At 34.3% G+C, this 12871-nt stretch overlaps 1 protein-coding gene across 7 annotated transcripts in view; it reads right to left on the bottom strand.

Annotated features, from left to right (window-relative positions):
• LOC128208334 (paired box protein Pax-5-like) overlaps positions 1–12871 on the bottom strand; it is a 73602-nt gene that overhangs the window by 28903 nt on the left and 31828 nt on the right. For 5 of the 7 annotated variants that reach the window (XM_052911923.1, XM_052911916.1, XM_052911901.1 and 2 more), the window contains one exon: positions 3014–3194. In XM_052911923.1, the coding sequence (XP_052767883.1) occupies positions 3014–3194 (181 nt within the window). The remainder of the gene's footprint in view (positions 1–3013; positions 3195–12871) is intronic. The other 2 variants (XM_052911908.1, XM_052911938.1) reach the window with 1 other exon arrangement.

Below are 12871 nucleotides of genomic sequence, written 5' to 3' on the forward strand. Positions count from 1 at the left end.
CATAAAAATGATTAAAGTGATACACATGTCCTATACCAAAGCATCCGTCATACTTATCACTTTTCAAAATAGTTTAAAACATTGTTTTCGTTTGAATTAAATTAATTCACAGAAGCAGAAGTACATAGTACAGATAAAAATACAAAAACATTTAAAGGTATCGTAACAACAAACGCGTCTCGTTAAGGTAAAACATATTAGCGAGTTGTAAAGAAATTACAACTTCATACGGCAACCGTTTCTTTGCAATGGGCTTATTCAGCTTATATCGGTATTTGATATCATCTGTCTTTGCCTATTTGAACAAGCCTATACTAAAGGGATCAAAAGTGAAATTAATTTACAGCGACAAATTCTTAATTATGATATATGCCTGATACGAAATGCATGGGATAAACATCTGGTTAATCTAGCAGGTAATAGTTGTGTGCAGCCTGGCTGAGTTTAAGCGATGAGCATCCCTGATTGATGATCGGTCTTATATGTTTAAACGGAATATTTTTTAACTTTCATATACGTATATCTAAAGGGTTTTTGTGTTTAAAGTACTTTTACAAATTGTTTAAGGAATGAAATTAAATTTCTACAAAAAGAATAATTTCATTTATCAAGATTGATACGTCTGTGTAAAACAATCGATTTGTTTTGAAGTCGCTGAGATTTTTTATTCACAAATATGCGGAATAAACAGTCTATTTTAATGTCAACGATGGGCGAATAATATCCTTGTTTTCTTTATACTGACGAGGATGTACATACTGGAATTAATCCAGGGAAAGTTTGTTTTATTTTTATTTTATATATAGGAGAAAAAAAAGTAATAAAATACACCCCCCCAAAAAAAAAAAAAAACATGGGGAAGTACCCCCCAAACACCCCTACCACCAATTCAAACTAGATAAATTCCGGTTCTGAGGGAGGGGCGCAAGTCAATAGCTTACGCCTCTAAGTTACGCCCCCTCTAACGTCGAATCCGGGACCGCCCCTGCATGAAAATCAACCTTATGATTCATAAGCAATGGTTCTCATTTATTTGAACGTTTATGATGAAAGCATTGCTTTTAAAGACCGAAATTGTATTTTCCATATGATAGCTTTCCCTAGATCTTTATCCATCGTTATGTTCAGCCATCACATTTTATGGCGAAATATAAAGTTTGCATTTATGAAACACGTAATAAAAGTATATAAACTACACATTTCAGCATCTAGAATGATAGATGGGTTTATACAACACAATCTTGTCTTAAAATTGTATTATTTGAGGGGAAATGCCGTCAAAGTAAATTTGTATATATAGAAATGTAACACGACATCTTAAAACATGTCTTTAGTTAATATTCGTTGTTGATCTCGACTTTGAAATTGTATTAACTTGAAAACAATTGCCGTCCAAGAAAATTAATGTACTGATACGTATTAAATAAGACATCTTAAACACCGGACTTAAGTAAAATCTTAAATACATACCATTATGTATAATGCAGTTGAATACAACTAAATTTTCATTTAAATGTAAATTACGATGAATTTAAATGAAGCGAGATAATTCTGCTAATAAAGCGTTCCTTTTCAAATAGAATTTAAATGCCCAAAATGCCTTGTCTAATATTCAGTCTTCAAAATCAAATCTTTCAATCACATTTGTACATAAGAGAACCAATAAAAGTATAATTTGTTTTAAACACGTATAATTCTTAAATTGCTGAAGTCACGAAACTCCCGCAAAAAGCGCCCCCTATCTTAGATAAAAAGGCAGGTTATAGATTAATTCAAAGCGAACTGATGTTACTGATTGATTTTCTCTGCTGCTTACAAAATAAACATTTGTTTTAACACCTTTCCATTAAAACAATAGTCATGGTTTAATCAATTAATGGATATGCTCATGCGATGGCTGATATGGGATATTGTCCCAGAAAATGAATATTGCTAGTCTAGATTCCTTTTGTACATGTTTTACATTTAATTCCTGTTATTCTGACGTTTTCAGATATATTCTTACTTTCATAAGTTTTAACATAATGAAAGAAATCAAACTTCAACATGAAATTTATCAAAACAACATTTCGGCCATTTTGGTCTTCATCCGGTTTTAAACAGGAACTGACGTCATGTTCGAGAATAATAAGGAAAAAAAACTTAGAATCAACAATCGTTTTCGAGTGACAGAAGCCATTGACTAAAAATCACACTTCTACTGCAGTCAACTGTTTCTGGATAATTCTCAAGTTTGGATTTAACAGTTTGAGTCGTTAACTTGATTTTTTAACCTAAACATTACACACGATATTTGATTTCATTTTATATTCATATAATAATATAAATATGAATACAAAACTATAAAATGAAATTAAACCGTGTTTGTATAATAATATGATTATGTTTAAAACGAAGAATTTCTAGTCTAGTCCCTTCTGTATCATTTCATGTTCGATCTTATAATCAAAACTGCCTGGGGTAAACGAAGACAATCTAAAAACAATATTTACAAAACAATATATCTTAAGTATCTAACACGATAATAATGCATAATTAATAGATCTTAAAGAGATTTATTTCTAAATCAAAGTCACAAAATTATGTCTAACGAAAGAAAATTACTACCACAGCGATACTATGAATGCATATAAATTAAACATCTGATATTTCAAACATTAAACATTTGCTTTGGCAGCGCCAAAATAGTTTGAACAAAATCTGGCAGCTTCGAGATACTTTGAGACTGCCTGGCAGCTTCAAAATGTGTTCAATAAAAGGACAAAATGATTTTGAACACTCTGTGGCAGTGTCGAACAGTTTTCAAAATCTGCGGCAGCTTTAAGCTGCTTAATAGTAAACTGAAGTAGCGTTATTTGAAGCAAAACAACATCTAGAGCGAACAAATTTAAAAACGCGATTAAAACATGTAAATATACATTAAAGGCATCTACGACATATACGAAACACAGACGGAAGTACATATACTTTCAATACAAGTAATATATAGTGACTATATAAAAAATAAACGTACTTCTGCTGGCCATACCTGCCGAGTATTTTGCTCACACAACCGTGCGAGACGCGGAGCTGGCGCGAGATGTCGCACGGACGAACGCCCGTGTGCGCGAGCTCCACAATGCGCTGTCTAACGACATCCGGTAAGGGCCGCCCGTTCACAAATACCCCACCCAACTGGTTCACCCCGCCATGACCTGGAGATAGAAAGATGGTAGAAATATTAAAAGATAAATCTATGTTGCAACAGTTTTGAAATACACTTTAATACTTTGACTAAGGAGCAGTGTTGCATTTAAAACAACGATCCTTAGAACTGACTTCGCTTCCTAGTATTTGTTTTTTTCTATCCGATAAGCATTGTGACCATTATAAATATCAACACATGAACATATTAAAGCAAGTCCTTTAAGACTGCCATACATGTATGTAGCAGCTAATGCATCTGTGGGTGAGATCCATACATTGCACACCTTTTAGGAATTAAACAAAAATAGCATTTGGTACCATCATTATTTATATAAACCGAATATTTCATTTTCCCGTATGCCAAAAAAAGGCACCAAGTTCAAAAATATATCAAATACAAGTATTGATATATTTGCACCAAGTTCAACCATATATCATATAGTATTGATATTTTTGCCATATTTTGGATAAGCTGCTCTATATCTGACTTATTTGGCACTAGTTCAGATGGATGTCTTTCAAACTTCCAACTGATTCATATCGCAGTAATGAACTCGGATGAGGTATGGATCAAGTCAATATTATGATACACATGCATGCTTACATTAAAATAATCTTTTTGAGTAGTTCGGAAAACAAAAACCTTTCATTAACAACAAAACAGCATTGAATTCAATAAAATAAATCAAAAACAGCAACATGTTTGAAAAAAATCATTTTTGCACTTTAACGAATATTATTTTGCACAATGGATTTGCATGATAAAGAAGGGGCTAATGTCCTTTATTAATTTAAAATGTTTACTTTTTTGTCAAAACAACTCGTTTATCTTCATATTTGTTTTATTTGGACAACATCTTTTCTCTATATCTGCGACATGCGATACATCTTTCTATATTGGTTGCAATGAAGCTGATTTAGCTCTCTCACTTGTGGTAATTGGTAAGAAAAATAGAGCGATTCATATCTGTTATCGCATAAAACAGTAAAACATATTGCTCGGATAATACCAAAACAGATTTCGCCTCCTTTGAAGACGAGCTTCACAATGAATAACGACAGTCATCAGATGTTTCCAGGGTCATTATCAAAATGTTACATAACCCTTTTTTTACAATAAGTACTGTAAAATATGCCGGCTTTTCTCTTATCTGCTTGTCTTAAATTACATCAAAAACAATTATATTTATTGAATAACCAACGACTTTCTCTAAATGAACACACACACTTTGAGCCAGAGTTGTTTTCAAATGGCACGTATTTCAAGTAACTCGAGAGTGACAACAGAAATATATCGAACATAAAATAGCATGCTTGTATCATTACAAATGTACAAAAAGTACCAGATAAACCGTATTGGAACGAGGTAATAATAACAACCAGAAACTTCCAAAATGGTATAAATAAACTTTAAGAATTTCCATGAAATGCATTTAACAGTTTATAAAAGTACAAAAAATCAAATATAATCTGAATTCATTGCCACTAAAAATACCCACCATCCATAAAGTTTCCTTGGAACATATCGAATCCCCGGGGGTAGGGATGGTAGGGGCTGAATGATGTGTGGGTGGGGTACGGAGCCCAATGTTGTTGCATGGGCGCAAATCTTTGGTCCATGGGCTGGCCCTGAGGGTAGCCGGCCATATGGCCCGACATGTCAAATACTTTATCCATAACTGTCACACTTGTAATAATAACTTATAGCACCAGTGTCAATAAATAGAATAAATTAAATAGATATAAGTGAGCTGGTTAAGCGTCCTTGGCGTACTCCGTTATGTAGATTATTCCACTTTTATGAAACACTGTTTGAAACAATATAATCCTGACAAAAATGCAACGTTAGAAAACTAAAATGTTCGAGCTGCCCATTTTTTGCGACAAACGCAAACCCCGTCTGAGTGGGTTCATTGCACATGTAAGGGTACACTGTTCACAGTAGAACTGATTGGAAGATCAAAATCTCAAGTTTAATACCCTTATGTTTTATTTTAAACAATCGGGTAGTCTTTTCAACCTTAAATGGCATGCGTAAACGCTCAAAACAAGTAGCATTCAACTTGCTGTCCGGTAATTTACTGATAGACTACATGTTAAGCTTAAGAACTCTGAAATTGACACCGAAACGTTAGCTGATACAATTGGTAGAACGCAAAAGACATACCCTGACTTGTCACAGATTGATTAAAATGTCAATAAGAAATAAACTTTAAAACAAACCCGCTCACGACGTATCCAACTATGTAATTATTTATTAATAACTTCAATAACATAAAAACAAGCTTATGAAGAGTGACGCGGAAGAAGTATTTATGTACAATATTCAGCAATACACGGGTTCTGGACCAAAGATAGAAAGATACTAATCGTCAGCGTTAGTTGTTACAGCATCGATGGATGATAACAAAAAGTCAATCGGCGTGACCAAAGTCTCTCTCCTCTCTCTCTCTCTCTCTCTCTCTACGACGAGACAAGACCGGGGTAGATGATTGGAAAATTAAATTAACAACTCAAGGGATTCTTGCCATTTTTCCTGCCTCGCTATTCTACGATGTCGTTCGTATTTTCTGCTCTGTGACTTCCCGATACGGAGCCAACCAGGCACGACTCATTTTGCTATAAATTAGTTGATGATGATGATACAGACAAACGCATACCAAGCCACGGTGTTCTACCGGCCATATTTTTTATTTTGGTTTCTTTTCTAACTTCTGAGTTTTATTTTCCTTCTATGTTTAACTGTTTCTCTTCCCGCCTTAGAAACTTAAATCAAATTCTCATTTTCAGCGATTTAAATATTAATTTCTTGAATTTCAATTGCTTGATACCAGGTTCGCGTTATCATTAGCTCTTTCCTTTGTAAAACAGTTATCAAACCAATGCATTATAATGTATAATTTACTGTCAAAATTCAATCAGACTCTGAATACCGAACTGAACAAAGCAAATTTCTCTTGAACTATCTCCCTGTCAAATACAAATTAGGTGGTGTAGAAATTTCACAGATTCCAAATAAAAGTCACTGAATATTTTAACACAGAGTATCCCGAAAGTCAATTAAGGTGAAAGTAGAAATGAATGATGACGGTCGATACAATCTAACTTTCACCCATTAGCGTCCGCAAAATATTGAAACACCCGAACATGTTAAAACATCAAAGGGGTATCTCTGACAAACACTCCGAACGATGTGTTACCAACAAAAAACTTACCATAAAATATGATGAATCATTCAAAATTGGTGTAAATAAAATGATATTTCTTTGTGTATAATTTTCAACCAGCTTTTATAGTCAGGTATTTACTCGCCAAAGGTTTCATATCAAAGAAGTAATAAAACAATATTTACCTCGAATTATATGTAATCGCAAAATAAAAACGCGGAATAATGTTGAAACTTCACAGGGGAGGACAATTTAAGTCATTAAAAGAAATAGCAAGAATTAATCGGAGCGTTTTTCAAAGACAAAACTTAGGGTGGTATAGTTTGCACTCGAACATATGTCATAAAAAGCAGTTCATGGCCATATTTAACATCAAACTTATATATACGTATTAAACGCGATAAAAGAGCGGTCACAAGACAACACCTACACAAACTCGTGCACATTTTAGAAAACACTACGATAGCAAAAAAAATAATACAATAAATCCACAAATTATATTTATTTTAATAAAAATGAATTGTCAACAATCGCAGAAAACCACAAAAACAACACAATGAAATCGACAAGGTTTTCATATTTTGGAGGGAAATAGTTTCATAAATTTACTATCAGTTCGCACGGTAACATTAATGTCAATTTGAAGACTTTCTGGGCAGTTAAACGATGCAACAAGAAACCGTTTGAGGAACAGTTTAAAGTCTTCCCAAAATACATCTGCGTATTTTATAGGTTCGGCCATAAAAGGAGTGAAAGTTGTCTGTCCGAGTTTAATATTCTTTAGTTTATTACTTAGATGAAGACATGGGCCATTGTTCAAATTCTATGTAAAGAAAATATTAAAAAATGACCCTGCCACGAAAAACTTGATTGATAATCGTTGAGGTGATGAAACCTTCGTCAAGTGACCGCCAAAGATGGATGGCCGAAACAACACAAAGTCACGTCCAACAGATACTTTGTGGAAACTCATATAAAACATGCGAGAAACGAGTAAAATATGACTAGGTGTGCTCAGGTGAGAAATGATTAAAGTGAAATAAAACAATTAATATTACGCGAATGCGAGATAAATATTGTGTAAAATGATTAAGGGTTGTTTTATTCCAATTAGCAATTAAAATGAAGTATACAAGTTACAACCTCGCTACCACAAATATGTAGCTTCGCGTTTGCCTGGTATGATAGTCGCTGTTCTTTTCTCGCTAAGACCAGTTTGCTCTTCAATGGAATTAATAGGCAATGATTCCAAATCATGTATTTAAGCAGAGTCTGAACAAATTATGAACAGTTTCGAAAATATCCATTTCAATAACATTATCGTTGACCCTAACATGACTTTACAACTACCGTTACGTCTTTATCAATGCTATTTGGTTTCTATAAAGAAAGATCATACTTGTATTGCCGCTCTTGATTATACCAGTGAAATGTTGCATGCCGTTGCGCAAGAATTAAGCCTTCCAGAGTAAAAAACGTCGATTAACGGATAGCTTCAGTAGCTGAAGGAGGAGTTTCGGTAACTACCCTGGCAAAACGTCACACACTTGTTACATGAATGTCTCTGGACGTTTTGTTGACTAATGATGCAGAGACTGCACTTAAAACAAACTAATAAATCGTTTCGATACTTACTTTTACAGGATTGATAGTAATCCGCGACGTTGAAATTAGGCGGCGCTGGATACCTTGCATACGGAGCAGAGTAGTCCATCATAACGCTAATAAGTTATATGTCCTTAAATGAACTGATCAATTAACCTTATTATTAAACGATCAATCTAGTCCAAAGGATGTTGAGTATAGAAGTTGTGTACATAGACATCTAATGCTCAAAAACATTCACTTTTAATAGCTTACTAGCCTCCGTGCGACAAAAACGTGATATCCTTGGATGGCCACAATGGATTCTAAATGCAAAACCGTCTTTTAAAAAAGTAGTCAAGCAGAGCACTTTCAATTGCTTGTTCAAAGCCAGGATTTTTCGATAAATCATATGAAATATTATTGAGGTAGATGTTCAGGGTGAACATGGAAAGGCTCCATTGGTCCGTGCCTGATTCGATAGCTAATCGTTCGCCTCATCGATCATTATAGGCCTGCCTTTTAGAGCGTTTAATAAACTAACAAGTCGCGCCCACTTTTTACATCGTCTGCTCCAGCGCTTGTTATGATAGCAACAGGTTAAAGCATGCATCGATACAAGGCTACCCGAAGTCAAAATTATTGAAAATGACATTGCGAACATCTTTTTAAGTATAGATCAGACTTTTCTTGAATTCGCTTGTTCGTATTTTTTGTAGAATAATGACAAATAGATTAGCAACAGATTGCCAATAAGTTATATTTCTATTTCAGAGATATGATTGAACAGATGCTAATACAAATAATATTTTGTATTTTTCTTTCCAATAATAGCTCTTCAAAATAATTCAAGATAGTATTCAGGCATTTAAAAGTTGGTTAATCAAGGCAACAACTAAAGGGTAGATGTCATGATATTAACATTGAAAGAATGTAATTAGCATTTATGTATGCATTTTGGTCGGTCATAATATAACCGAACAAATGACTATCGTCCACCCTCTCATTGATTACGAATTCCACTACACGCTCTTCATCATTTTTGGCAAGGAGCACAAGGTTGAGCTAGACCTTGATTCAAATTCTCTCTTGCGCTACACTAACTTTATATTATAACTCTAGATATCTATGGTAGTTTTGGCAAACGCCGTACGAATCCCTAAATACAAATATGAATTTGATTTCTATGCAGCATTATTATTGTGGATATTAAACATACAAGACTTGGATTACAGAATTCAAAATAATCAGTTTCTCTTTATAATTTGCTACTTTTATACAAAAATGCCGGAAATATGGGAATATATTATGTTTTACATATGAATCTTGAATATTCTATATTTTGTGGTATTATTTTTAGTATTCAGTTATGAATAACGCATACCTCTTATAATGTGGTGAATCGTGTGCATACACGGCAGTGTAAATGGACATTCTTTGAAAAATACATTGTAACCACACACATATCATATATCAAACATTAGAATGTTCATGTCGGACCCGCCAACGGTGGTATATGACACAATATTCAAATTATGAATAAAATATGAATTTGTCTTTGTTTAAAAGTCATCAAGTGCTTCGCAGGTTTGCGCCTTTTAACAACATGTTTTGATAAATTGTGACAACGCGCTTTGTTGGATTTTTTATAAATATTTATTCCATATAGAGTTTATTCCGTTCTAACTATATGTGTTTATTATAAATATGAATATTTTACTTGAATCTATCATAGATTTCAATAAACCAATCTTCTTAATACCAGTTATTTACCGCAAATATGAAAATAACATTTAGATATTTTCAATGCATTTCATCTGGGCATTTAATGTAAGGACATCTGGGCTCACGGCGGTGTAATGAGAGTTAGGAACCCAGTGTCAGAGGAGAAATGGGCTCCAACATCGAGCCTTTACAACAACAAACCCGGGCTCTATATCTTCGCCACGGGGGCTCTCATTTATATGATAATTATTTACTCGCCGTTGAAGACGCTTAACTTTCCTCAGACAACTATCCTATATTAAAAGTGAAAAAGTCATTAAAGATGAGGTCTTTATAAATATTCATGCTGTTTTGGGTAATTCTGTCTCTAAAGAGAGGGTCATCTTTGGTATATTGAAAAAGGTGCAAGATACCTTTGATGTATTTAGACCATTTTTGGAGTATTTCCGTATAAATTTATTTCGATCTGAGTATTGAGCCATGATGAATTGATTCCCATGTGCACCGTTTTCTGCCTGGGACAATTAGGAGGACACCGGTCAAAGGTAGATCAAATGTATTGGGATGACAATTGGTAAACACGGTCATGTCCCGAGCCCTTTTATCTTTGCTTCGATTTAGATGTACCCCACGGGACCTGTCATAGGGCCCCGTACATAGCTAGTGATGTTTTGACCCTGTTCCGTTATAGACACTGGACTGTCAATTCGAACTTTTTATTTTTTTCATCCGGTGAAATTTGTCGTGTTCTCATGCGAAATAGAACAGTTGTAATTCAACTGCCGTGACAACTCTTATTTGTATCGTATTAATCAATTCCTTAAGGTCGTCTTCAACATCATTTGCTATTATTTTAATAAACTGAATCATCATTTTTAGAACCAAATCTCACTGTCATTATCACCGTCGTCATATAACATAAACTACCATTCTTATCTTCGGCTACACTGACTTGGGTCGCAAGTTTTAATATCGTGGATTGGAAAAGCCAACATGTTCTACAATCTCTGCTCAACATGACGCGTTGAAGAATGCGATATACTGTAAAATCAATGGCAATATGCAGTATTGAGGACGTGATTTCCTACAAGAAACAATAAGTCAACAATTGCAAAACAGCAGTTGGCGCATCTTGAATTTAAAGAAGTACCTAATAAGGGTCAGATATTTCAATAACAGTCATTGATCGCATCCGATCTCATTATTAAACACATTTAATATAATCAACCTGCGACATCTGAGTCTTTTAAAACAATCGATGGATCTCACAAAAAAACATTTTTGCAATTTCCGATCTTTCGTTATGAAATCCTTTTTTCTCAACATTGCTTATAATGGTAAAGTACAAAAAAGCACCTTAATATGAACTCTTTTTCAATTTATATTGGAAAATCAACAGATTGACATCGGTGACTAAACATTAAGATCATAAAACAAACAAAGATAAACTGAAATTCGACATGTTAAGGTTTTTTGTCGATGTCCACATATACAACAAATGGCAATATCTTAAATCAATTTATATGCCTAAAACAAAAGATTTCAAACCCAGCGATTTCTTATCTACCATCAATTTAATACCAGAAAACAAAAGAGTACCATTTGACAGTAGATTTCAGGATTGTTCAGTTTGATATTAGAGCTGTTTTGAATGTTACAATCAGAGAACAGGCCGTGAAATGGCCCACACATAAACCCGGTTCGCACCGAACGACATTTGGGCTCGAGTTAAATGCATCCTGGCACGAAACCCTTCCATTATACGCGCATAACTTGATACGCTGCAGCCATTTGATATTTTGTTCATTCTACGGAAATCAGACCTCGACATCGTCTTTGTTTCAGAGTGGCCGTTGATCAACGGCTATTTCCTTTACATGTCACAGTTTACAAGTCTCTGCCATTACCTTTAGTGGAAACCATATATAAAACTGTCCAAGACCACTTTCTAACTTATGCGCCTTTAATTTAAGACCACGCTACTCAAGTTAAAATGATCTCCCAAAAGATGAGAACGGTCAAATATATCATCGTGAACCTTTGGGGACTGAACCTCTTACATAATCAGTCAAGGAATGGCAACTAAAAACGAAAAGTCTGCTTCCAAAGCCTTCGGGACCAAAACGACGACAGCTTTACAAGACACTATTTCCTAAATGACTCAACTAAAAAGTAAAGATTTATACCGTAGGTCAAAATATTAAAACAGTGAAACCACGGTTGCTTTGTAGGTTCATATAAATTAGATTTCCCACGATTGTTTAAATGATAGCTGACTTGGTCACCCTCCAAATATTTCAAATACAAACATTCCTACCAGACTTGAATTCGCGAGAGATTTTAATGCCCAGTCTTAATTATAATTGACTCACTCTGTTCGAGCACATCAAATATTAACGTTAAATGGGAGTTTTGACACCAATAAAGAAAGGGAAGAATGTCTTCCAAAAATCGCTTGTTGCATTTTGTAGCAGACGGCAGGCAAGAAGAACAAACCTCAAAAGCCATAAATATAGTAAACGAAGGTGGATTATGATGTACAACAGGTTTCAAACAAGTAAATTGTATTTCTAAAAGTATTTTGATACAAATTACAAAGGATTATTCATTATCGCACACAAAAAAGCTATAACGTTTAAGGCATTGTCCAGAACATTTCGCAAAAAATCTAAGACACAAGAAAAACAACGCAAAAGATGTTTATTGATACAAAACAACCAGGTATGACTAATTCTAAATTTGCATGCAAACAAAAGAAATACAGTCTTATATAAATATTTTAACCACACTATCATGCTCAAACTTGTACAATTAACAGATGTTCGTCTTGAAAGACAGACAAGACATAACAAATGGGTGATATACATGATCCAGTGTGGAAAAACAAAGACTTCATTGAAGACAACTAAAGAGCCTTACTGCTACGCCTTGTAGCTCTCGAATAGAATGAGCACGACATCAACCAAAAACCTCCGTTATCTGCCTATTATATGTTTTACATCTTTCTCATTATGTGCTGTTGTATCTTTACAGTGTTCCGGCACTTAAAATTCTCTTATCTAGCCATTCAGAATCCATCAAGCCCAAACACACGGACAAGAGGAACTCGGAGCATCGCTGCAATTTTTTGTTACCCGATCCTTTTGAATGTAACGTTATACCATTCATTGAGAAACGTTCAGGCCTCTTTGGGGAGATCTTGCTACTCA

This window comes from Mya arenaria, chromosome 2 (genome assembly GCF_026914265.1).
Source record: "Mya arenaria isolate MELC-2E11 chromosome 2, ASM2691426v1".
NCBI classification, from domain to species: Eukaryota; Metazoa; Mollusca; class Bivalvia; order Myida; family Myidae; genus Mya; species Mya arenaria.